Below are 27,356 nucleotides of genomic sequence, written 5' to 3'. Positions count from 1 at the left end.
ACGATTGTAAATCGCCCTGGATAAGGGCGTCTGCTAAGAAATAAATAATAATATTACACACTATTGTTCAATGTTGCTTGCAGTAAGACTGTGACATGTATGCCCAGTATGCTGCCCTTGCCAGCCAAAGCAAAAACATTTGAGATGAAACTCAACTAGCAATAGTTATCAGATTTTCTCCTTGTACCATAGCAAGCTTCCCAGCCACAATGGACCAAATTAGCCACACTGAACTTGCATGAAATACTTAAAACAACAAACCTTACATTTTGCACTAGTTCAATGGCTCCATTGGTTTTCAACAGAATCTGAAAAATGATCGCAGTGTAGCAGCTATACCACGTTCTTCTGTAATGTTCTTTGAAACTGGAATAATGCACAATATCGTTATGTATCGTAAGATACCAAAGATAATACATTATGTAAGCAGTAAGCTGGATCCAGGTCAAAACGTGCAGTGCTAGGAAGGGAGTATGTTTTTTCCCCCCATTTGCTCCCTCCTGCAATGTAAATGGCTGGTAGGCATTCTTTCTATATTCTTGTGCAGGGTATTTCTTTCATAGTAGTAGGACGTCTTTCTTGCAGTAGCCTTGTGGCATTCCATAACCCACGGGGAATGACTGTAGGGTCCTGGTTTACTAAAGTCACGTAGTACTTACAAACCAAGGAAAGAAGTTTACAGTTCTCAGACATATGAACATACATTTTCAAATTGCTGTAAAAGAAAATAAAAGTTCTGGAAAACACAGACACGTTCAGACACTTCCACTGTTAAAAACATGTTTTAATGTTTATAAAATAGTAACGTTTGTTATGTTGTACAAAGTTCTAAAGTGGACCTGTAGAAAAATAGCTGGCTACTATTTCCATTACTCTTTAGTGTATCAAAAACAGGTTCCCGAAGTAGAACTAACATAACAGCTGAACTGTAGGATTGCGTATGGCTCAATATTTCATTAACCAGCATTTCTAAGAAATCGGTTGGCATTCTACAGCAAATGAAGCATTTATCAAATATAGAAATAGAATACATTTTTGGAATGGATATATTTTAGTCATTTTTGCATACAACACTTTGTGTGATTGACCAGTTGTACAAAAAAAAAAAAGCCAATAGTATAAAAATACATTTTCTTCAAATGCGGCCAGCATATATCTATACAACGTATTCTAAATTGCAAGGCCAGCTTTGTCAAAAATATAAATATAAACTAAACGATTGTGTTGTAATCAATAACAAAATCAGATACCTTACACAGAACCTGTAGTTACTGGTCAAATAGCATAGCGTTTTACTCAACATAAAGCAGAAACCGTTTTAATCTTGAGTTGAACAATGGCACTGTACTTTTTTGTAAATGTAATAGTACATTTCTATGGTATATGCACATTACACGTTCAAGAGATTCCAGACCACATTTTGCAAACATGAGTATGTCATGTATTTGTGTGTATGCACAAAATGTTGCAGGGTTTTAAGTCCAACAACAGGTCAATCTGGAAAAGCAACTTTAATGATTATGAACACAATTTAACCGAGACACAAAAGCCGGAAAAGTACACAACTGCTTTGGTTTCCATTGCATTTTGTGAAATGTGGTCTGTGAACTATATTAAGCATAACTAAATCAGAATCAGAAAGAACAGATTACTGGTAAGAATGGCAGCAAGTACAAATGAATATAGCAACATCTACAATTAAAATAAGCATTATGACACAAAGCATCACAGATGTACTGTAAATTGAGCCATAAGTGTTCAGAAAACTGCTTTTGCAATGTTTTGCCTTAATAGTACTCTTTGTTTTCGAATAAGGTAACAGAAAATTATGCACAAGATTTGTGATTTAAGCACTAAATAAAAAGTACCTATTTGTGAAATCGACTACCTCACTGTATCAGGAAGTTTTGCTTTTAGTGTTCCTCTCAAATAAAACATTCACACAGTGGTGGTTTGTGCAGTATAGTACTGTTGAAATACGCAATCTGCATTCCCATTAAAATAAATGAATTACTCTTCTAGAAAACTTATACAGAAACAACATCTTCTACACAGTAAACTGATACCAATATAGCCATATTTAAAACCTGGCTATACAGATTATACATTATTTACAGAAAGTTACAAAATAAACACATTATTGCTGTATATTAATAATGCACATGTTTTCCCCTGCCCAAAAATGAAAAGCATAGTGTTAGAATAATGACTGACCATTATAATGATACAAAAATTGAATGTAGCATTATACAGTATGCCCTTTCTTCACATATACTGTATATACCTGGTATTCACAAAAGTGACTGGTCTAACATGTAAGTATGTTGCTCATTGTGAGAATTCTGCTGCCTTGTCGTCTTGCACTTGAGTAGAATTTTATATGAAGCAGATGGATACTGATACTATGTCCTGTTTCAGTTTGCTTATGTTGCTGGATTGGGAGATTGTGAACGCCTCGTATATTAAAGTATTATCTATGTCCACCATATTTTGAAGCCCAGTCTGTCCTCCCGTGGATAGCTTGCACAGGTGGTGGCCGTGGCACTAGCCCAGGTGTGCTCTTGTAAGGCGGAACAAATGTTGGGGGTTGGCTTCGATGGGATGCATTATCTATAAAACAAAAAAAGAAGTCAGCTAATAATTTAATGTACAAAATGTCAGCAGTTACAGCCAGTATAAAAATTACCACTAGTTCTGTGCAGTTTGCAATGGGAAGTATCAAAAACACTCACTGTTCCTCATTTTTAAACTGGGCTCATTACACAAATGACAAATTTCTCTGGCTTGCAGAGCTTGTTACTTACCAAATATTTGAGTGCCAGTGGCAGCTCGTCAAAAGAGGCTACGGAGGCTAAGCCTACCCATGTAATTTTGTAAGAGTAAAAAAAAAGCTTACCTTACATCATGCTTTCCAAGGTCTACTGTATTGCTATTGGCCTCAAAATGGGTGGGATTCTGTGTGTATTCCACCTTCAATCACTCTCTGTCTGTCATTTTACTGTATTTGTATTGGCTACACGATGCAAGCTTGCGGCTAGCCTCTACCACTCATAATTAGGCTTAATCTTAACGTGTCTGTTGACAGGCAGGTTATGGATCACGTGTGGCTACTCACTTAAGTTTCCATTTCCATACAGTATGTTGTATTTTTTTTTTAAATTCATATGCCATTTTCCTCGCTTTCAATTGAGGAAAAAATAAGAATAAAAAACAACAATAAAGGCCATCCAAAGCCTAAATTGGACCTTCTTCAACAGGGAGGACCAAAACATAATTGCCTTTTTAATTGCTCATGGGACGAAAAAACAAAATGGTTGACAGCGAGTATTTGCAGTTTGGTTTTTCAAAACGGCTCTTCAACTTGCCTGTGGATTTCTGTGAGCTAGTGACTTAAATCTTCCACGGGGTGTAAAAATATTTGTTCTACAAATGACATCACTCAAGATTCATCAATCAAGGAAGTCCACGATGTTTTTGATATATTCAGTTGCTTGCCTTACGTGCTGCATATACTATATTATTGTATTACATTTCTTATTAAATTATGAAGTAACTTTTGAAACGTGCAACGTTTTATTGCATATAATAAGTATATATAGGTTTTTAGAAAAATGTACACACAAAATTTAAAAAGATTAAAAAATCTTATTTTCAGGACGCTTCGGGCAAAAGCCCTTCTTCAGCTGTAGAAACAGCTGAAGAACGTCCTGAAAATAAGATTTTTTATCTTTTAAACTTTTTGTGTACATTTTTTAAAAAACCTTTTCTTTCATATGCCTTCAATTTTGTACATTGCAGTTTATATATATATATATTATATATATATATATTATATATATATATATATATATATATATATATATATATATATATATATACACACACATATATATATATATACACACACATATATATATATATATATATATATATATATATATATATATATATAAAAAGTCAGGAGCCGCTACTGTTGAGTGCAGAAACAATAAATGAGGATTAAGAACACATACAATAGGACCATTGTGAGAGGGAGGAACCTGTCGCTGGTTCAGCTGCGCTGCTGCTTAGTAAACAGGAAGGCTTGCCCAGAGCCGAGCTGATCGGGAGGTCCTGACTGGCTGGGGGGGCGTTCCTGGGGAGCCTACGCCTGTTTAAAAATGCAACAGCACCAGTGTTCGAGGCCACTGCACGGCCATAGCCATACAGACGGGCGCTGAGCAAAAGCTTGCTGTGTTAACATTGAGGAGGAGAGCGTCCACCCTGCAGGATAACTCCTACAGAACCCTTCAACTGCAAGATGGTGCCTGTGAAGGCACTGCCCAGCCAGGACCGTCAGGAAGACCCAGAGTTGCTGGGAGGCCAGTATTTCGGGAGCAACAGCAGTAGGTTGGCTTAGAGGATCTGATCCCAAACTAAGTACAGAGAGGGTTTCGTAGTATAGTAGGTTCTTGCAGCAGGACATCTCTTTTAGTGAGGCTAGCGCTCACCTTGTGTGACTTATTTTTAGCTTTGTTTTGTTTTCTTTTAGTTATTAAATCTGGCACTTGGATTACCTTTGTTAGTAACCTATCGTCGGGCCAGTATTATTTATTAAATCTGTGCGTATGTGCGACGTTTCAACACCCACTGCTCTGTGTCTGATTCAGTGACGACCCACGTAAGTAACATCACTGTTACAATCATAAACAGAAAGAAATGCATACTCAGAGGATTTATTCCTTTAACTAACACACTTACTAGGAGGTGGATCTACAAGTGGTGCCAGTTGCACTCTTTGGCCAGCAGAACCTACTTCCTTCTTAAGAAACGCATAACCACCAGGCAATGAACTGGGACCTGCATTTCACAAAAAGAAAATCAGTATCATGTTATTAATAAATATGTAATCTGTAGCATAACATATTGTATCCATGTTATAGTTGCAATACAAGTCCTTCTGGAGGGGGTTAAGATACAGTGGATTGGACAAAAATGATAAAATACCTGGTTTAGAGTGCTACCTCTCTTGACTTGCAAACAAGGATTTTGTAATATTTTTACATAATACACAATTTATGGTGGGGGATGTTATTTATATTTTATATTTAGTGTTATTTTGCCCTCGATTTTGTCCCCAATTTGGAATGTCCAATCATTTTTTCCCTTCACCGCAGCAATTCCCCACACAGCTCAGGAGAACTGAAGGTTCAGTGGCTGTCCTCTGGTCCCATGACCGAGCCAGCTTCCTCTTACACTACCAGGAACTCGAAAGCGGATGTCAACGAGCTACTGACCCCTGGAGGACAAAGGCCAGCCCTGCAGGTGTCCGCTTTTTAGCTTACTGGGCACCTGGCCAGCAGGGTTCGCTGTAGCACAATGAGGAGAAACCTTGGTGGTTTGGCCTCCATAACCCACCAGAGCGCCAGAGCCAGTGTGACCCTCCCTTTGGAATCCCCAGCAAAGCCCAGCAACTTCACATAGCCAGGACGCGAACCTGCACTGTATGACTCACCATACACACCACACGGCTGTGCTTTTACCAGGTTAGCCACTCTGGGACCCAGGCATGTTATTTGTAGAAGAAATTATAATAAGTCATGTGAGGTACAGCCTATTTACACAAAATTGTGCCATAGTGCGCAGTCTCCTGCAGTGAGGTTATTATTGAAGTTAAATATGTGTTCTATGGGGTCATTTGCTCATGTCCTTTCAGTGGCTTTCAATCATTTATCATTTTAGGCACCAACAGAGTGCTAAGCCAATGCTGAGCTTTGCATAAACTGTTCTGGACTGGCTACAGCAGCCCACCTTTTTTTTTTTTTAATCTAATTATTAAGGATTCAAATAGTCTTGGGTGGATCTGCATAAAACAAAGCATCAGCCTTTTCTTACCGGGAGTGGTTCTGCTACCTGGTAAAGCTCCACCAACGACTCCCAGGGGCAAACCGACACCAGCCCACAGATTGCTTGTTGTGTGGTCTTTGCTTGGATTGGTTGCTAAATTCTTTTTTGCGCCTATGCCTGGGAGAAAACACAATGATAAATCAGTACCAGTAGCAATACAACAGAAACATACACAAGTGTGAGAATGAACACAGTAAAAGTACTTGACGTGCAGTGAGGTGCAGTACAAGTACTGTGAACCATGCATTGCACACACGTGTTCCCAACTTTGTATAAAAACATGGGCATGCCACTTGGTTTGTGGCAGGGTTGGCTGATTTAAATCAAGTCATTGATTTAAGTAATTTATTTCATTTGCTACCTATTTTATATAGTTTCTCAAGGAAAAGACATGACAAGTATGTGTTAAAAACCTTTCATTAACACAAACATCTTAAACTATTACTGTCTATAAACTAAATCTCTTAGGGCTGTATTCTGATCATAGCGCAAATGCGAGTGCAAGTGTGAATGGTGCTTGCCCCCGATTCTGTGGCGCATAAATGGAGCGAAGACGTAAAAAAAAAAAAAAAAAAAAAAATACTGCACTGAAATGTTGTTCTGAAGACATGTCTTGCCCTATTAGAGCACCTGCCCCATCATTAACATATTCGCCGAAGCGATTCTGATGGCAGTGCAATGGGGTCCCAAACAGACAATTGAGCACTGTGTGAAGACCCGCTGAAACCACATTTATTTAGTGGTGCAAACAGGAACTTTAAAAATTGAACATACTATAAAAAGCAAAGTAGTCCTAAGTAACACCTGCATGTGTTTGGACTGACACAGAAAGAGGAAATCAAAGACAGAAAAGTAAAAGAAAAGAATGACTGGGATGAGTGCGGGGGATTTTTCTCTGGCGTATCCCATCGCTAAGTTCACATATTGTAGTTCACATTTAGAGGATGCCACAATGATAAATAATTTGCTTTATTTATGTATTCATTTAAGATTGAGTAATTTAGTCTGGTATGTAACTATTCACAAACCAAAAAAAAAGCGATTTAAATAAAACAAAGCTTTGATTTAAAATAAATAAATCTGATAAAAAACAATGATAAAAAAAAAAAAATCGCCAACCCTGGTTTGTGGTATTTGTACTCGTGCACGTTTCAAATAGAATTTATTGCACTGCCTAGCACAGTAGTCAGTGTGTAAGGAAATACTTTAGCTTTCTACAATGAATGAAAACAGGATATATTGCTTATTACACACAGTATATAGTCCAGAGAAAATATAGAAATACAAAATGACAAGTAAAACGTTATTGTTTATCTCTCTGAAACTAAAAAATAAAAGTTTGCTATAACATGGGTTTCTTTCAAAGCTGTACATTTGAGATCTATGTATGTAATGGAAATCCAAAATAAAGATTCTTAGAATTATTTTGTTCAATACAGCACTTTTAGTTTACTTTTTCTTTCAAATAATAATAATAATAATAGCAACTAACCTGGTAAATATCTAGACTGTTTCAAGTAATGCTGTTTGGCCGACGTCACCCTAGATGTAGTTGGATCCTGATACGGAAGCAAGTTATTTACATTTGGATGACTGCCAATCCCTTTGCTGTTTGGTGGATTTAGATCCAAGATACTTCCAAATCTGTAAGACAATATGGCATTATTTGTAGCTACCATCACAGATAACGGATCTTGAGATTCTCATGGAAGGGAATTTTACCTGCCCAGTGCGTCTTCTCCTTGTCTCCTTTTTTCATTTGCCATCTTTGCTTTATTCAGAGAACTAATTTCTATCTCCTCAAAATCCTCCCAGTCATCTGAGCTTTTCAAAACACCTGAAATGTGACCCCATCTTCTTCTACTGCTGTTTGGATTGCCATGAAAAACAGGAGTGCCTGTGTTTTCTGTCCCTGGTGCTGCTGCTTTCTACAACACAACAATATACATGGTTATCTTTCCCAGAGTTTCATTTATCAGTAAATTAATCAAATTCACAGAAATGAAGGGATAGTCTACATGCCAACAATTCAGTCAGAAGCACAACCACACAACTAGATTAGGAATAAATGAAAACGCGATCATTTATTTTATTATTTATTGTAACCTGTTCTTGAGCTACATATCACGACATGTGTTTCAGATAAATTACTTAACCCAAATCCATCAGCCAAGTTGCTGGAATCTCTTACAGCTTGACAAACTGTGTCAGAAGGTGCGTTAGGGACACGCCTTGGCCCAGTGTCACACTGTAATGCCTCAACCAGGATTTCACAATGTCACATAGCATCAATCTCATTATCACAGCATCCAAACTAGCATTACCTTTCCAAAGATTTCTATTTCATTTCTAAGTTCCAACGTTACACCCTAAATATTGTGACACAACAATACATGTATTTAGTAAATACTGAAATATATTTATAAACATCTAACATGCTGTATGTTGTGTCAACAAGGCAAGTGTTAATAAATGTTTTCCATTGTTCACCATCAAGACATTCCGTGTTAAATGGGAATCTCTGATTTGTGGAGTCAATATGTGTTTAAGGAACCTTACCAAAATTTAAAAGGCTAATTTGATTTTTCAGCTACATGTACCCCAAACCTCTGAAAATATTTTTATTTTCAGGAGCTATTTAAAAAGGACAGAGGCAAGCTGTTTTGAATTTTTTTGGGGAAAAAAAAAAAAAAAAAAAAAGTAAATGGCAAGCATTTGGGAAGTTACAGGCAGACAAATATCTCCAATATGGCTCAACCTATGATAAAAGTAACATTGTAACTGATTCTGTTTAAAACATAAAACAAGTGACTAATAGTGTTTCAAGAAATATTTGTATTAAAACTAAACTAAACACATCCAATAGGAGTCTATAACAGTGGGATAACAAAAAGTGGGATAATTAACAAAAGCCTTTTTACTCCAGTGTGCTTCTAGCACATTTTTGGGAAAGAGAAAAAATATCTTATGTGACAACACTAGGTAGAAACAACTTATAAAAACATAAGGGACCTTGAATCAATTCAAGAGTTGTTCAGTTCATTCAAAGACTTTTGATAACATGCAGTTCTTGGTATTGATTTGAATATCTAGATAGACATCTTGATCTTAAAAGAGAGACTTATTCAAGCACATATGTTTGGCCCTCCTACCAGCAAATGCTCTTTGGCTTTTAACACAGGAAAGAGAGGCTGGTGAGGCTGGTTCTTTCCCTCCAGTTTTATTGCTCTGTCAAACAGCTCATGTGTAGAATCGGTCTTGTGTGGGTATGCTGGGTGCTGAGCAGGTTGGATTTGTTGCAAGGGTCTAGATGGGGAGCGGTGATGGTGTTGAGGTGGGGGCTGAGGAGGAGGCACAGGTTTCAGTTGCTGGAGTAATTGTTGTGGCTTTGTTTGTGGTTTTCCTGGCTCTTGCATTTGCTGTGGAGTCCCCAAGGCTTGACTAACACAGAAATAGGAATAACGAAGTGCCTAAAATAATAATAAAAAAAAAATAAATAAAAAAACACCAATTAAACAGAAGGTGTTTCGTTTTTTTCCTTAAAAATAAGGACAGGTATTACTGTTCAAGAACTGAATTGAAGACATATCCCCCCTTGGTATTTGACCTGCGTTTCAATGTAGGTTTTTATAAACAAACACAATCAAACTTTTTTGTTGTCGTGCAGGAGCGCTATGACAATGCAATACCTGACTAGCTGTAGGCCGCTTCTTTGGGTCCCACTGCAGCATATCCCTCATGAGATGGATTGCCTCACTGCTGGCATTAGGAACCAGGGTCTTTAGGTTGCTGGGGACACACTGTGGCCAGCGGAAGTGCATCGCTGCAGCAAGTTGATAGCCTTCACTCCAGTCATTCTTTAATATGAAAACAAAATGTACTAGTTATGATTGCAAACACACCAACAAAATACAATGTGCACCCACTTATTCTCTGTGTGCTATGAAAACAACCAGTGTGAAAGGCAAACTGATGTCTCTTACAGAAATTATTTGAAGTGGATTACTGACCTATGGGCTGAGGATACAAAATGGCTAATTGGTTCAAATGGTTAATCATTTACGATCATCACAAGTTATAACAGTTCTTCATAGGAGTACAATAAAAACAATTATGTTGGTAACCGATGTAAGGCCTATGTATTGGACTGACCTTGTGGCTCTTTAGCTTGGCAGGAGGCCCGAAATACACCCATGCCAGGGGGTAACTGGCTTTTCATAACTCAGCAGGTCTGACCTCGGACGAATGAAACCTTTGCTTTCAAATGTTGTTTCAGCTTAAAAAGCTGTTTTGAGCATACGTACAAACCATAATCAAACTAATTAAAACTGGTGCTAAAACCACTTATTTTCTTTAGCTAAAAGTGACTCACTATAATTTTAGGTAAGCATCACGGAACGCCTAATAACACACTATACAAATGGAACACGTAGGCTTTTTCTGATAAACACGCACCCTGTGCAGGGTGGTGTACACATTGTTAAAATGCACAACTTCTTATTGTTTCATCAGCCTTTCCATTATGAAACCCTTGCTTATGATGTACCCCTTGAAGTGATTTGCTTTGCGAGTCTGTAAACTATTTTTTTTTTGCATTTTTTTTTATTTTTTATTTATTTTCCCCTGAATTTGGAATGTCCGATTATGTTTCTCCTCACCACAGATGTACTGAGGGCGTGTGAGCATCCTCCGATCTCACAAGCCTAAAGCCAGAATCCTTTTACACCGAGTAATCCAGATCCCAGAGAAGAGAGATCAACCCTGCTTTTTATCCACTCCCAGAGTTCGCTGTTGCGTGATGATGAGAAAGAGTCCCTGCCAGTTTCCCATCCCGCCACCCCGGGAGAGTCAGAGCCAATGTGACCCCCCCTTCAGTCCCCAGCAAAGTTTGGCCTCTTTGCACAGCCCTGATGCGAACCGGCGCCGTCCAAGCTGTGTGACTCATCCTGCTCTCCCAGCGGCAGCACTTTAACTGGATGAGCCACGGGGACCTTACTGTCTGTAAACATTGTGTGATTTTCCTGTGTTTAATGTAAGCTCTGAATCAATGCAGGGTTAATGAACTCTTAAAATTAAGCTTTACATAGCTGGGGTATGTAAGCAGTTTGCAATCACCAGCCTTGTAGTTCGACCTTGTGATGTGTGGGTATAGCGCTTTTCCTTCTGTGAGAACTGAGCAAAACACCTATCCTATCAAGTTGTTCTTAAGTGTAACTTCTTGTTATCTGGGTTTCTGCTGACCTTAGTGAAGTGAAGAAGAAACACAGATGTTAACTGATGCCAGCTCAGACATACCATCTCTGAAGCCCTGTGCATGTATCACACATGTATTGCTTGGTTCCTGATTTACTTTCTTCCTGAATAAACTATTTTGATTAAAACTACCTGAAGACTGGCTTATTATTTTTAAGAAGAAATCAAACCTTACACAGACATCACCCACCACGGCTGTAAATACAAAATTAGAGCCATCAGCATAACTAAAAAAGTAGATCTTGACCTGTATCCACCGTATGTAAATAGAAAATGTCTGACGCATTCACAATTGGAAAAGCTTTTCTCTCTAAATATGATATGATTGCACAAGTTTTCAAAGATTGCCATGTTTACCTTGTTTGGGGTCCCCAATACCTGGCAGATTTTAAATATTGTATCTACTTCACTTGAACCAGGAAACAGAGGCCTTAGTGTGTAGAGTTCTGCCATAATACAGCCAACTGCCCATTGGTCAATTGGAGAGCTATAATTAGTGGACCTCAGAAGAACCTCAGGGGCACGGTACCTGAAAAAATAAAAATTGAAAAGCAACTACAATTAAGAAAATAGACAATTAGGTCAAATTCAAAAGTGCCCTCGCTGGTAGACCAATTCCTTTTCAGCTAAAAAGCCTGTATCATGCATTATAGATACACCTGCTACTTTTTTATTTTAAATCGGTAAAATGTTGAATTCCCCAAAAATAGGAGTCTGACAAATACATTTATATAGGATACGCATCGGTAAAACCACACTAGTTTTTTTCTTAGGAAAATTATAATTAAAAAATCATCTCTAGTTTGTGTAGTTTTAATACTTGCTGTCTGTCCCGCCTCTGTTCCACTCTGAATGGCATGGGGGCGCTGTCAGTCAACTCAGTGGCTAGTGTAGTTTCACTGTCAGTCATTTCATCCTGTTGTGACAGACCTCATTGACTGAAGCAGCGCTTGAATGCTCTCATTCGTTTAAATGACTGTCAATCATCAAACCTGCACTGACTGTGCATATTAGTTTGCCAGTTACAGTGCCTGTCATTCAAAGTGCCTACTTTTGTTCTGTGCATATTATTTTTACTATTTTTATAATCTATGCTACAAAAGTCAGTGTAATACACTTTTATATTGCGTTTTATACGGCTTATTTGAGACCATTTTTAAATTTGTGTAGGATCTTTCTTTACAAGGTATAGCTCCGCTGTGACCAAATGTTATTTCAATTAGAATGTTGGTAACCATGGTTTTGTTGCATGTTGAATATGATATGGGTTTCGCTAAATGAAAAGTCTATTTTTTATTTTTTTAAGCACAAAGGTTGATTTTACCCATTCTCTGCTTCAATTGAAAAATAAAGATCGAAAAAAACAGTAAATTCTTTCAAAAATAAAACGTCGATATTAATCGTCGATTTGGCCAAAAAAAAAAATCAAATAGAAGCAAGTCTAATTATAGACTTCCCTAAGGCTGACAGTCTTCTCCGGATGATCAGTATAAATGGCGACATCCAGCATGCATGAAAACTGTGTTGAGAGCAATCCCTTATACATCATGGAGAGCTTATTCAAAATTTAAAACCCATCCTTTAAGCCTTTAGAAAATAAAACAAAATAAAGTAAAGAGGCTACTGAAAACTAGATCAGTTTACAGCCCAGTTGGGATAATACCAACAACCACTGACATTTTATGCTTTTCCCCATAAAGATCTCCTATTTGAAGCTGCAATAAATAACTCACCATCTTGTTGAGACATAGTCAGTATAAGGCGGTCGAGATCTAATTTCACGGGCAAGTCCAAAGTCAGCTATTTTAACAAGTTCTGGTCCCATGCACAGAAGATTTTCTGGTTTCATGTCCCTGTGAAAAAATCCTAGAACATTGGAAAATATAATTAAAATCAGTGACAGCACTTAAAAAGTTTAATTTGTATTTAATACCACTAACATTTAAATAACTGATGCAGAGAAATACCAGTAATTACTTTTACCACACAGCTCTGTGCAAGTAAAATCACAAGTTACATTAAATTTGATTTGTTTTAAATTTTAGTGCTGTAAACCGTACCATGTTTATGAATGAAGGCCATTCCTTGCAGTATCTGGTACATGATGTTTCTTACAGAGGATTCAGGAAACAACTTGACCCTGAAAATAAAATTGAGAAAACATTATGTTTTAACTTTAGAATACAGCATAAACAGGGGTGAAATTCTGCTGGTACTCATCGGTACTCAATACCAGGATTTATTTTGATGCCAGTACTGGGTACCGGGACTCATTTATTTTGCTTTTCATCCAACGCTGATGCATGCCATCCACTCACACAGTCCACTAGCGCAGTGTTTCTCAAATTCACTTTCATTCAGCACAGTTCATAGTGCTAGCATTCTGTTTCCTCATACTGCTTCTGTTTCTATTAGCTGCTATTGGCCACCATTAACGTCAGTATAATAACTGCATGTTGATTGGCTGAGTAATAATTATTTTCTTTGAAACGAACATTGCTACACATGAAGTTGAAGGCAAATAACCACATCAGTGAAATAATTATCATAATGCGTGTTGCCTTGCACAGATCTACCACATTGCCAGAATTTGCATGAAAGTTTCAAAGTGATGTGTGGGACAGTAGGGATTAACATTAAAAAAAACAGGATCAAGAAAGTGCAGCTTCAGATTTGGTAAGCGAGTCAGAATCGGGATACGGGATGTGCTTCACGCTTTTCAAACACAGGTCCAACTTGCAAGGCACATGTTAAGTATAGTGATCAACGTTTTGTTGTGATCCTAGTATTTTCTGTTATGAGGACCATAATAAACAAATACCACAATGGTGAGGTGCTTTTCTTTGTGCAATGCCCCCTTTTCTAAAACATTTATTTAAATTTAACATGAGTTTTCACTTGCATGTACATCTTTAAAAAAAAAAAAGCATAAGTAATCCACAGTAATGATATTACTTTATGAAAATGTGTCTTTTGTCACTTTGTTTATTGTGCAGAAACTGCAATACCAGGGATACATTTTCTACTGTTTCTGCCTGGAAAATCTTTTTATGGAATAGATCATGGTAATTAATCTACGCAGAAACACAACAGAGAAATGCACCGAATATATTATTGTAGGTAAAGTAATAAGTAAAAAACACATAAAAGAAACAGGCATATATGTTCTAATCCAAGGCTATTATTGTAGCACAGCCAGGTCCTGTTCTAGGCGAGTACCCAGGGCCTGGAAAGTATGGGGATGATTGCTGAGAATACTATGGAGTAGAGGTCTTCACGGGTCCAAATTAATCAACCCCACCTGACCACGAACCGACAATTATTTACCCGACCCGATGTAAAATTCTTGTTATTAGACCTGTATCCAACCCAGCCCAAAAAAAGTGGAATGCTTTTCCTTTCCCCAGCTTAGTATATGCACTGACTAGATACAATAAAGCAGCGTTTTTTTCCAGTCAACCTGAAAATCTGGCTGAACTACAGGCAGTGTTTATTCCTTCATGAACCTACACAGAGGACTGTAAAATTAAATATATAATATGTTTGCATAAAAGACAAAGATAAATACATTATCAGAAAATTCCACTATGTAACACAATTTTTGTTACTGGGTAGTAAGTGTTATTTCCTAATTGCTTATGCCTCAAAAGTATAGAAAATGGCTATTATTCCCCACAAACTTTGCTTTTGTGACCAGGACAGTGATATTTTGAAATTTACCTATTTCCAATGAGAAAACGGGCAAATTTGTGTCTTTTCGTTCACATAAAGTCAGAAAAAAACAACATATGAATCCAAATTAACATGTATTTATACTAAAGTAATACAAAAATGACTACAAAAGATTTAGAAGCGAGTAGTTTTTCGAGATTTACAATTATACTGTAAATCACTTTCACGAATCAGCCCCTAAATGTAGTCTCCCATCATGTTCTCGTTATACTGTCCTTGGTAGCAGCGTTCAAAGTCCAGTATATCCTGGTGGAAGCGCTCGCCTTGCTCCTCCGAGTACGCTCCCATGTTCTCCTTGAATTTATCAAGATGAGCATCAAGGATATGGACTTTGAGGGACATCCTATAGCCCATTGTGCCGTAGTTCTTCACCAGAGTCTCAACCTGCTCCACACAGTTTTCGGCCTTGTGATTGCCCAGGAAGCCCCGAACCACTGCAACAAAGCTGTTCCAAGCCGCTTTCTCCTTACTAGTGAGCTTCTTGGGGAATTCATTGCACTCCAGGATCTTCTTTATCTGTGGTCCGACGAAGACACCGGCTTTGACCTTTGCCTCAGACAGCTTAAGGAAGAAGTCTTGAAGGTACTTGAAGGCTGCCGACTCCTTATCTAGAGCTCTGACAAATTGTTTCATAAGGCCCAATTTGATGTGCAGTGGTGGCATCAGCACCTTCCGGGGGTCCACCAGTGGCTCCCACTTGACGTTGTTCCTCCCCACAGAGAACTCTGTCCGCTGTGGCCAGTCCCGCCTGTGGTAGTACGTCTTGGTGTCCCTGCTGTCCCAAAGGCAAAGATAGCAGGGAAACCGCCTTGGAGACCCATCAGGAATGCCACCATTTTGAAGTCTCCTATGACCTTGATGCCATCTCAGAAAAATGCAGATATGTATCCACTTAGGCAGCTGGAACTAAACTGAACTGGTGGGCTTAAGGCCCCTGTATTTATACTACTATTTATATTACTGGAAAGTTCTAGAAGTTACTCCAAGTTTACTCAGTACTGAATCTATCTGGAATGTTCTGGTAAATAGGTAAATTTCAAAATATCACTGTCCTGGTCACAAAAGTAAAGTTTGTGGGGAATAATAGCCATTTTCTATACTTTTGAGGCATAAGCAATTAGGAAATAACACTTACTACCCAGGAACCAAAAAAAAAAAAAATTGTTACACGGTGAAATCAAATGAACTGAAGTACGATCTTGTAAATGCGTGATTTTATAACAAACTTAACACAAGAGCAAATGGAATGGGGATGTAAAATTTGTGTTTTGCAAAACTTGTTTTCCTACTTTATCCACAATAACAACAAAAGGTCCTCGTAGACCCGTGAAGACCACTATCTACTATGGAGATTAAAATGGCCAAGTCAAGTACATCATTAATAGTAGTAGTAGTGCATGTTACATAAAACAAATTAAGGGGTATTGTGCATTGTTTGACTTAAACTTTTTGTAACATTTTTTCACAGCACAGTTTTTCTTCTTTTTTTTTTATACCATTTTTTTTATAACATCATCCCTTTTTTAGGATATCTTGATACAAAACTCCATCTCTACAGCAGTTACCGCCTAGTGTAATATTTCTTAAGTTAAACATTAAATAACAAGCATTAAGTGTTTTATTACAGTACATGACTGTGTAACACAACGGGTACAGAGGATACAACGTTTTCAGTATTTTCAGCTTCCTTGTTTATGGTGAATTGATTATAATTAATCACCTATTTAAGGCTTATTTTGTATTCATAAATGTATTGTGTACCAATATGTGTTCATAAATGTATTGTGTACCAATATGTATACACTCAAATTGTCTCCAGTTTTAAACCCAGCTGGGCATACAGAGTACCTGCACTTGTTTGTTGAGAATTTCACCCCAGAGTATAAAGTTATATTTTTTTCAGTTCCTAAATACAAAAACATATTACCCATACAAAAGATTTCATCTACCTACAGAAAAGAAGAAAAAAAGCAGAAAAAACAGTTGGTGGGAAAAATGGAATATTCACCTATCTTTCATCAATTGGTAGAGATTTTCCTTCATATATTCAAACACAAAATAAAGTTGATCGTTTTCCCTGATAACTTCCTTCAGTTTGACTACGTTGGCATGGTTTAATTTCTTCAGCGACTAGAAAAAAAGGAAAATAAGCTTTGACTTTTAGAAATAACATTTAACAGTGAAAAATAATGAACATATAGAACACCTGAGCATAAACATTGCCGTTATTTGCCAGAAAAATGAATATAAATTTGTCCAGAGCTGAAAAAAACAAACAATGAAAGAAGGTTTTTCATGTAATTATATATATATATATATATATATATATATATTATATATATATATACACACACACACACACACACAGACACACACCCCTCACATTTAAGACTAAATTATTATTATTATTATTTGTTTATTTAGCAGATGCCTTTATCCAAGGCGACTTACAGAAACTAGGGTGTGTGAACTATGCATCAGCCGAAAGACGGAGCACAAGGTTAAGTGACTTGCTCAGTCAGGATCACACGATGAGTCAGTGGCTGAGGTGGGATTTGAACCAGGGACCTCCTGGTTACAAGCCCTTTTCGTTAAAACATACCTCTTAACTGCACCTGCTTTATTTTTTTTTTATTAATTTTTTTAAAGGAATAACATGACTTTGTTCAGTGTCCTATGGTGTAGATGGTGTTCAATTACAGAAATAAACATATGTATCCAAGTAAACTAAAGGGTTAAATTGCATAATGCCATTGGCTTATTGTCATATTGTATTTTGTGTGTATATCCTGTGAATGGAAAGAGACAGCAACAGTGTTAAGCTGGTCTAGGAATTACACTAAAGTAGAAGATTAGGACAAATTGCAGCTGTTGGGTGGAATGGGACATTCCCTTGACATTTTCTTTTTTCACAAAGACCTTTGAAATCACAGTAAAAATGAATAAGGAATTACCTTGACCTCTCGGAGATTCATGCACTCTTCCCAAGAATAAAATTTCCTTTTCATTCTAGACAAAAAAAAAACAAAACAAAAAAAAGCAATAAAGCCAAATGTTGGGAACTTAAACCAATTACTAACAATCACACTCAGTAAACCTGCCCTGAATACTGTAAGAGAGTAAGAACTGTCTACAAGGTATATTAGTACCGTAAAAAAGCAAGATAATATTCTACCATGTATTATTCAGTAACCTCCCATTTGGGTTATGGTTTGCTGAGCTAGAAAATTGGTCCAGAAATCTGCTTGCAAGACCATTAACTTCTGTATTAGTACTGTAATTCCCAAGCTTGTGTCCAATACAGTACTTTCTTTATATTGTCGCCGAAAGCATAGCACCATCTGTAGATGTCTGCTCACAGTATCTGTACTTAAAACAAATATATATATATATATATATATATATATATATATATATATATATATATATATAATATATATATATATATATATATATATATATATATAGCTAACTACTGTGAGTTTGTTTTATTATTATTTTATTATTATTTGTTTATTTAGCAGATGCCTTTATCCAAGGCGACTTAGACTAGGGTGTGTGAACTATGCATCAGCTGCAGAATCACTTACAAGTACGTCTCACCCGAAAGACGGAGCACAAGGAGGTTAAGTGACTTGCTCAGGGTCACACAATGAGTCAGTGGCTGAGGTGGAATTTGAACTGGGGACCTCCTGGTTACAAACCCATTTCTTTAACCACTGGACCACACAGCCTCATTATTCCATTTAAAAAAAACAAACATAATGTTTAAAAATATACTTTAATGTTTATAATTGCAAGCAACTTTCTAATGATGTACAGTTTAAAGATCACATTACCTAATACTGTGTATGTTTATGGTATTCATCATTTTCTCTTGAGATCAGTGAAATGCATTGGCTTAGTAGTGCACACTGCACAAAGCATTGCCCACATCTGTACGACCAGCTGTTAAGGCTGCCAAACACTAGCTAGCAGGCTGCTTTTCTTAATGCAGGAACCTGTTCTACAATATGCAAAAGTCAGCTGACTACACATGAGACCGTTCATTAACTAAAGACCATGTGATGAGCCTTTAAAATGAAATGTGGTCTACGTCTACATGGTTGTTAAAGGAAATGAACTGCATCCACTGGCATACAAATATTTTCAGGAAAATATATATTTTAAGAAAGGGTGAGGTACATTCTCTTTATAAACTTGTCGGCTACAATACAGATCTTTAACAGTTGGATTGCTCCCATACGTTTCCTGTAGGAAATAGTTGCAATGGCGTTAAAGGGCATCTAAACAACTGTGCATACCATTTTATGACTAGAAGGTTTGAGATTGTAAAAAATAATTGATTACAAATGTACCTGACACTTCAAAAAAATATATTTTAAAAAAGTGATATCTAAGTTCATGAATAATTACATGTTAAGCGACTTACTTTTTAATAGCAACCAGTTGTCCTGACTCAAGATTTCTTCCCAGGAGAACAGAACCATAGGTCCCATCTCCAAGCTGCTTGAGAGTAGTGTATCTGTTCATGACGCTCCTTCACACTTTCAGCATTGCTCTACAAACCAAATGTTTTGCTTCAGGATGGGTACCCCTCCTGTTGAGTGCAACCAGTTTTTTTTCTGTGACAGCAGCAGTGAACAACAGAAAAGGCTGCACCCAGGTCTGTAGAACTCATATTTCCACAGGCTTGGCTTTTACCTGAAGAAAAATACCAAAGACAAACAGTTATTATATAACTAGATCAAATATTTTAAATGTAAAATAGACAAAAAAAACAAACTTTTGGATTCAATTTAATTCCAGTTGTCATCGTTTAGAATTTACCTAAATGATGCCTGACAAATCCATCTCAACCCAGAATTATTAAAATCAAAAAGCTTTTATTTTACTGAAATACTTTTTTTTTTTTTTATTTAGATGATAATTCACAGTTGCTGCATCAGAAACAAAAACAAGGACCATACGTTTAAATATCAGTAATGTTAGTGTTGAGGAGAGATGAGGTAAGCAGATGGCCTAAAAACCTGGTTGACAAGATGCCAAATGTTATCCAGTCTTAATCTGGATATACTTCAATAGAACTAGTGTAAGAACAATTGCTAAAAATATAGATATACTTAAATTAGGAAAGGAAAGGGCAATTATCCAAGTCACAATTAAGGTGTGATTGCCTACTATTTAAATCACAAATATACAAGCCTGATACAGCATCAAAATACACAAAAAAAGAAGCAGCAGAGATTAAGTCCTTATCAGGAACAAACAAGAATCAGCAGCATCCTAGCTAGCTTCCAGAAGAAGGGTGATAGAAAAGGCTGAAGCTGGCAAAAGGCATGGCCCACATACATGTGCTATACCGGAAATACATTTTTTGGGGGGCTAAAGCAAAGGATAGTGAAAAATACAGATAAATGATCAGGAAAAAGGAAGCAATGACTTCCGTTTTCTCAAGATCCTGAGATAAATTCTCACGAGCTCAACATAACACTTTTTTTTTGAGGGCCTCAACGAGCCGTGGTAGAAAAACATTTGTTTCTCTCCAAATAATAAAAAAAAAAAAAATTTTATTTAAAAGCAAGTGTCTCTAGTATCTTTAATCTAAGATTTTAAATGTTTTATGTTAATGTTCAAATGTTTTATGATCTTAATTTAAGTCCTAATAACAGATAAAGATTAAACAAATAATTTTTCAACATTTATTTATCCACAAATGATTCAACTTTCAATATCAATGTGTGAAAAAGTATGTGAACCTTTAGATTCAGTAACTGGTGGCACCCCCTTGAGCAGCAATGACTTCAACTAAGCGTTTCCTGTAACTGTTGGTCAGTCTCTCACATCGGTTTTGAGGAATTTTGGCCCATTCCTTACAGAACTGCTTCAACTCGGTGACATTTGAGGGCTTCCTTGCATGGACAGCTCGCTTCAGGTCCTACCACAACATTTTGATGGGGTTTAGGTCCAGACTTTGACTAGGCCATTCTAAAACGCAGAATTTCTTCTTCTGCAGCCATTCTTTAGTAGATCTACTTGTATGTTTAGGATCATTGTCTTGCTGCATGACCCACTTTCGGTTCAGCTTCAGCTCACGGACGGATGGCCTGACATTCTCCTCTAGAATCTTCTAATATAATGCAGAATTCATGGTTGTGTCAATGATGGCAAGCCGTCCAGGTCCTGAGGCAGCCCCAAACCATCACACTCCCACCACCATGCTTGACGGTTGGGATGAGGTTCAAACGCAGTGTTTGGTTTTCGCCAAACAGAACGTTTCTCATTGAGGCCAAAAAGTTCTACCTTTGACTCGTCTGTCCAGAGAACATTGTTCCAGAAGTCTTGTGGATCATCTATGTGCTCTTTGGCGAACTTCAGACAGGCAGCAATGTTGTTTTTAGAGAGCAGTGGTTTCCTCCTGGCTATCCTTCCATGAACACCATTCTTGTTCAGTCTTTTTATGATAGTTGAGTTATGAACACTCACATTAGCCAAGGCAAGAGTGCCCTGCAGATCCTTGGATGTTACTCTGGGGTTCTTTGTGACTTCCTTGATGATTTTCCGGTTTGTTCTTGGAGAGATTTTGGTAGGACGAATGCTCCTGGGTAGAGTGACTGTGGTCTTGAACTTTCTCCATTTGTAGACTATTTGTCTGACAGTGGATTGGTTGAGCCCCAAATCCTTAGAAATGGTTTTGTAACCCTTTCTAGACTGATGCGCATCAATAACTTTTTTTCTGAGGTCCTCAGAGATTTCTTTTGATCGTGGCATGACATGTTTCCACACACCTGTATGGAGAAGACCAAACTCACAAAGTTTCTGATCTTTATATAGAGTGGGGCCTCCCAGACTCACCCCTGAAGATCTACCTAATTATTTAAAACACCTGATTCTAATTATCCCCTTGAGCAGATAAAACCAGGGGTTCACCTACTATTACATACCCTGAATCTTAATTAATCATTGTTTGTCTAATTCATACATCATTTTGTTTCAAAAGACATGGAATTGGTTAATATAAACCCTATTGGATATTTTTTATTATTTTGATTCAAGAAGGCTATCATGGTAAAACTATGGAATTTCCATAATTATCATTGGGGTTCACAAACTTTTTCTCGGCACTGTATATTAGCCTTTAGTGAGATTCGGGGGCGGTAGCTGGGGCTGCTTAATTAATGTCTATCATAACTAATTTCCTATTTAAATCCCAAACACATGCACCTTCTCTGTCTAGTGTTTTCGCTTTCTAGCAAACCCTCAGACTCCGTCAAAACCTGCTTAAACTTTCTCTCTTTAATAAGGTCTAAACTTCGCCTTCTCGCTCTCTCGTCCGATTCAGAGCAAATTGTCCTACCTGCTCTGAGATTATTTTTGTCCTTCAGCTTCTTTCTGTCTTTCTCTCGCTGCAGCAGCTTCATTACCAGTTAAGCCCGTAACTATCTAATCTCCAGCCGCACCGTTCAAAGCGCTGCTCCATTATTCAACCTCCGCTGCGTCTCCATTATAAAGAGCGGCCCTCCGCCAAACTTTTAAAAAAACTCTGTTAGACGAAGGTATTAACATTCCCATCTGCAACAATCACCTTAACATCTATTGCAAAGCTTTGTTGGCTGAACCTGTATTTCCTCTTCACCTGCAAGCAACTACAAGCCGTTCCACACAGCCAGATCTAAACGAATCTTCCTTTAACACTTCAACAGGATTCTGAAAGTTATTTTCGTAAAGGTATTTTCTCCTCCACAGCTGTTCAGTGTTAAAGCAACAGTAGCGTCACTCTCCACCTGGTCATTCGACAACAGAATCACAAAATTCAGTGAGTCTCTTGTCTCCTGGCAGATGCCATTGCAGCCTCTGCTTTCTCCACGCTCGCCTCCGCAGTAGATCTGTCAATCATCTTGCTTGCATCTGTTACCCATGTGGGTTCCTGGTTTAGCAATTCACTGCTACTTACTTTCAGCAGCTGAAAAATCATAATGGGTAAGGACATTAATTTGATTTCAATTCTCATTTCAATGCGGGAACCCCAGCTTTGTTCTCGTTCTTGTTTTGTGCTTTGTAACTTATTACGTGAAGCTTACTCGCATAATGTCACTTTCAAAACAAACCATTGCTGAAATAAATAAATAAATAAATAAATAAATAAATATATAAAAAATAATAATAATAATAATACCACCAATCACATACTCCAACAACACTGTGCTGCAACTTTTCCACTGGTGCCTCACAGACCATGATTACCACGGCAACGCCCTCATCGAGCGACTACTGGGATTGCTAAACTGCTAAGTGGTAACCAGGCAGCTTCATGAGGCACTGTGAGCTCTGTGCCTCAGTACTACAATCTTCCAGCTTCCTGCCGTTGTGCTTTCACAACTCGAGAGAGTAAGTTCAACTCGCCAAATTCGTGACATTTAAATCAAACTGCAGGTGTGTCTTGTGGACCTATGTTAACTTATAAATGCTTATCTATCCTAAAATATGTAGCCTATTCAATATAGTTTAATTAAATAATATATAAAGAATAAGAAAAATGTCTTCATAGACAGACAGATAGAGAATGCTCAGTTGCCAAATCCACTTATAATAAGTGAAATTGGGCTTGTTTTTATTGAAAGTCGCTGGGGTTTTTTTGTGATAGGTGACGTGACTTCAGTTAAAAATGCCCAACTCCCCTCCTTCACAACCATAGCATACAGCTATAGGATGGGTATCTCAACTGTGCATGGAACATATGTAATAATGGGCCGCGGTATCTCATAGCATGCACTTTCTAGAAACTACACCTGGACATTTAATGAAAATCTGTAGTAAAAAAAAAAGTGTTTATTTTAACATTCCAATACTGCTTACTTTCTGATTTCCTCATATTTTCTGTTTGTATTCTTTATCAAGCTATTTCTTGTGCTGCTTATCATAAAGAACAAAATATTCTGCACTGCACTGCTATAAATCAGACGTTCCCCCATCTTGTCTGTGATAGGATGTGCAATCTGAATATTAAAGTAGCAGTGAAACATCAGGAGTAAAAAAAAAAACAAATAAACGCTGTAGTGTGATTAGCCCTTAACATAGTCACAAGATCAGCACATATACATGAATCCAGGATTTCTGGCAGTATTAATCGTATTTTCTAATTTCTTAGCCTAAGAAATAATTTATTTCTGTAAAGTTTTTTTTTCTTTTTTCTGGAGCGCTACTGCCAAGGAATTTAATTCAGTACAATGAACAATGCAGCCTGCTTGCCATTCTATTAGTGTGGGTTTTTCAGTACCAGGTCATCTATAGAAAGTGCTGATTATACAGTTCAGCACATCAGCTGCCTATGATGAAATGTTTTAAGTTTCAGAAATCAATTTAAAAGATTATACAAATATAAATTGGTAGGATACAAATTAACATTTTGCCCTCTTGGACAATCTGAACCAAAGATGGAGCCCCACCTGGAATTTAACAGTTCTTTGTGAACAATTGCTTTGGAAGACAAGCTGCCAGATAAACTCAAAATTACAAAGGCAGAACTATAAACAAATTATATATATATATATATATATATATATATATATATATATATATATATATATACACACACACATACACATATATATATACACACACATACACACACAGCTCTGCAAAAGTCTTAGACATGTTGCATTTTTCTACTCTGATGCATTATGAGCATCAACAATTTACTCAAAGCCTCCACTAGTGTTTTCTACTATTATAACAACCTTAACTTGCATAAAGAAGGAAAAACATTGAGTGAAATAGCTTGCATCACTCGATTTACAGGGTGTGGTATCCGAAGCATAATCAACAAGTACAGAGAAACATAATCTGTAATTGACAAACCCAGGACTGGAAGACACAAAAAGCTGTCTAACAAGGATGAGCAATACTTGAAGATAATATCCTTAAGGAATAGAAAGAAGACAAGCGTTGAATTGACAACAGAACTGGCAGTAGGCACAGGTGTCTGTCCATCAAATCAACAGTACGAAGGTCACTCTTGAAATCAGGACTTAAAGGATGTGTTGCAGTAAGAATACCGCTGTTAAGAAAGGGGAACAAGACTAAAAGGCTAAAATATGCACAAGAACACAGAAATTGGACTATGGAACAATGGTCAAAAGTGCTTTGGACTGTTGATAGATGGACAACGACACTTGTGCCTTCTGCCAGTTCTGTTGTCAATTCAACGCTTGTCTTCTTTCTATTCCTACAATTCTTACCGCACACTCTGTTGTGGGTTATTTCATATTTATATATATATATAAATTACGTGATCCGATTACTCTCTCAGATCAATGTGATACTGTTTCAAAATTATATTGTACACGGTATACAAATAAATAAATACATAAATAAAAATAAACTTTCTGCAGGACATGCACAAAGATATACTGGTATCCACATACGTAACTTCCAGAAAAAGAATAATATTAGAAAAAAGAAAAAAGATTCGCACTTTGGCAGGTGAATCGGCCTCAGTGAGTCTTGCTCGTGATCCTGATCTCTCTTGACTTTCATCAACAACTCCGAACTGAATGAAGTGTAGTCTTTCTGAATGGCGCGTAGACCACTCGCTTTCACAGGTACTGGACTCTCGTTTCTATACGGTACCAAACAGAGAAACAAAATTGCTGTGATAACCAGAATTGTTTAGCTATTTCCCCAACAATACCTCCACTGGTCTATAATAAGATTCTAGCTAAAAAACACTGTGTTATGTTTCATTATTTGGCTTTTTTTTAAGACACATAAAACTTTATTTCAATTGTTGTAGGATCTAAAACAAAACAAAACAAAACAAAAAACACGACATCTTACAAATGTATCAAAAAAGATTAAATACATTTGGAACAGACACAGATATTAACTATAATTCCCATATTACCAGGTTTAGTACAGAATACTTCCAAACTGTCAAACTGGGTAGTAAACCAAGTTTGATGTAGTATTAAGTAACTTACTAAACAGCTATGTATCATACACAAACCGCAGGATAGGTTTTCAATCACTCTGGTTACGATACGATGACACCACTATTAAACTAACTTATGAATACACCATTTTCTTTCTATTATCACGAGATAAAGTAGTTGTACTAACCTGCTATCAATCCGGCGCACCACTGATATTTAATGACACCCCACAGTCTGCCACCCAAACAACTCCATATTGCTGGGCAAATAAACATGGCGGCGTCAGTCATACTCGGCGCAGTAGACTTCCCTAAGCGGGCGGGTTAAGACTGTGGTGGGCGTGTCATCTGTGGAGTAAAATTGCCTCATACGTTTAGAACTTGATTTGTTTCATTTGCACCCACGCACTGGACGCAAGGGAGGAACGCAAACAATGTGTTGTGTTTGCGACCGCAGCACATTTTCAAGGTAACCAGACGAATACAATGCTGTAGTTACAAGTCTACTACACAGCACAGTAATATTCATGACGTGATGAACTTCAGTGGGATTTTCTGTTTATAGAACCCAGACCTCTAGTTCCCCACTTGTCTGTTTCGTCTACCCTGGTGTAACTCAGTTAAAACCTTACCAACTGCAAACGCTTTAAACGTACAACTGTAAAATTCACATACAGGGTTCTGCGTTTCATGTCCACCTGGTGCTATAGCAAAGTTAAGATCTTCAAACTCATGAAACTTGGTACTACTAGGGGCCCATTTTATTAAGTCTGCAATAAATGCAATACAGAGAAAAAAATACATTTTTTTGTTTGTTTGTTTGTTTTTGTTTACCCAACTACTTTTTTAGATAACACCCACCCAGACTAGCTCCCAATTGCACCAAGGATGTTTGCATGACCATACCCAACAAGCAAGTCTGCAGAATTCAATAGCAGATTAATTATGTTTTACTTGAATACAGACTGCAACTCCTGAATAAATACCTTAACTTCTGTAACCTGAAATAAACATCAGGACCATTCTAAATCTGTAAAACTAGTTCAGTAAACTGTTTTTAAAGGATGACTGAATCTCTTTAATCAAAGAAAGGTCAACAGGAACAGGAGACTAACTTAATGTAATATATAACCCTGATGGGTTCATATATAGCACGTTTACATTACGATCGATTTGGGGGCTTTTTTAACAAGTTTTTTTTTTTATTTTTTTTATACAAACAAGTGGTAAAATAAACACAAAAAGGTCTGCAGGATAAATGGATTTACCAGTTGGATTCTGAGATTGAAGAATTCCAACAGAAAGTAAATTAAGATATCAGGACCCATATTCACTGGAATTATTTTTTATGTTAAACGTTATAAATAGTGTATTGGCCTTTAGTGAATACGTTGTTATGCTTTTTTTTTTTTTAACTAATTAACATCAGAGGCGAAAAAAGACAAAAATATATTTTGTATTAGCCTTAAGTTCAAAGAAAATGGCAGTGTCTTCAGGCCTGGAATGGACTAGGTTGGTCTAATATGTGTGATTCCATTAAAAATTGAATTGGGGA

General features: G+C 37.1%; 1 protein-coding gene across 1 annotated transcript; it reads right to left on the bottom strand.

The window, feature by feature from the left end:
* Positions 1-763: 763 nt before the first annotated feature.
* LOC117403240 (serine/threonine-protein kinase ICK-like) lies at positions 764-26,141 on the bottom strand. The gene is made up of 15 exons (XM_034005240.3): positions 25,990-26,141; positions 25,346-25,489; positions 19,304-19,575; positions 17,826-17,880; positions 16,880-17,001; positions 13,200-13,279; positions 12,873-13,005; positions 11,497-11,668; positions 9,576-9,743; positions 9,039-9,356; positions 7,609-7,814; positions 7,379-7,530; positions 5,875-6,003; positions 4,741-4,839; positions 764-2,610 (listed from the first exon to the last, which is right to left on the bottom strand). Exons 3-15 carry the CDS (start codon positions 19,402-19,404, stop codon positions 2,471-2,473), a joined length of 1,875 nt encoding a protein of 624 aa, XP_033861131.3. The 5' UTR covers positions 19,405-19,575; positions 25,346-25,489; positions 25,990-26,141; the 3' UTR covers positions 764-2,470.
* Between the last annotated feature and the right edge of the window lie 1,215 nt (positions 26,142-27,356).

Source organism: Acipenser ruthenus, chromosome 5 (assembly GCF_902713425.1).
Source record: "Acipenser ruthenus chromosome 5, fAciRut3.2 maternal haplotype, whole genome shotgun sequence".
Lineage (NCBI taxonomy): Eukaryota > Metazoa > Chordata > Actinopteri > Acipenseriformes > Acipenseridae > Acipenser > Acipenser ruthenus.
The sequence above is the reverse complement of the archived record's forward strand: the minus strand, read 5'-3'. Positions and strand labels throughout refer to the sequence as shown.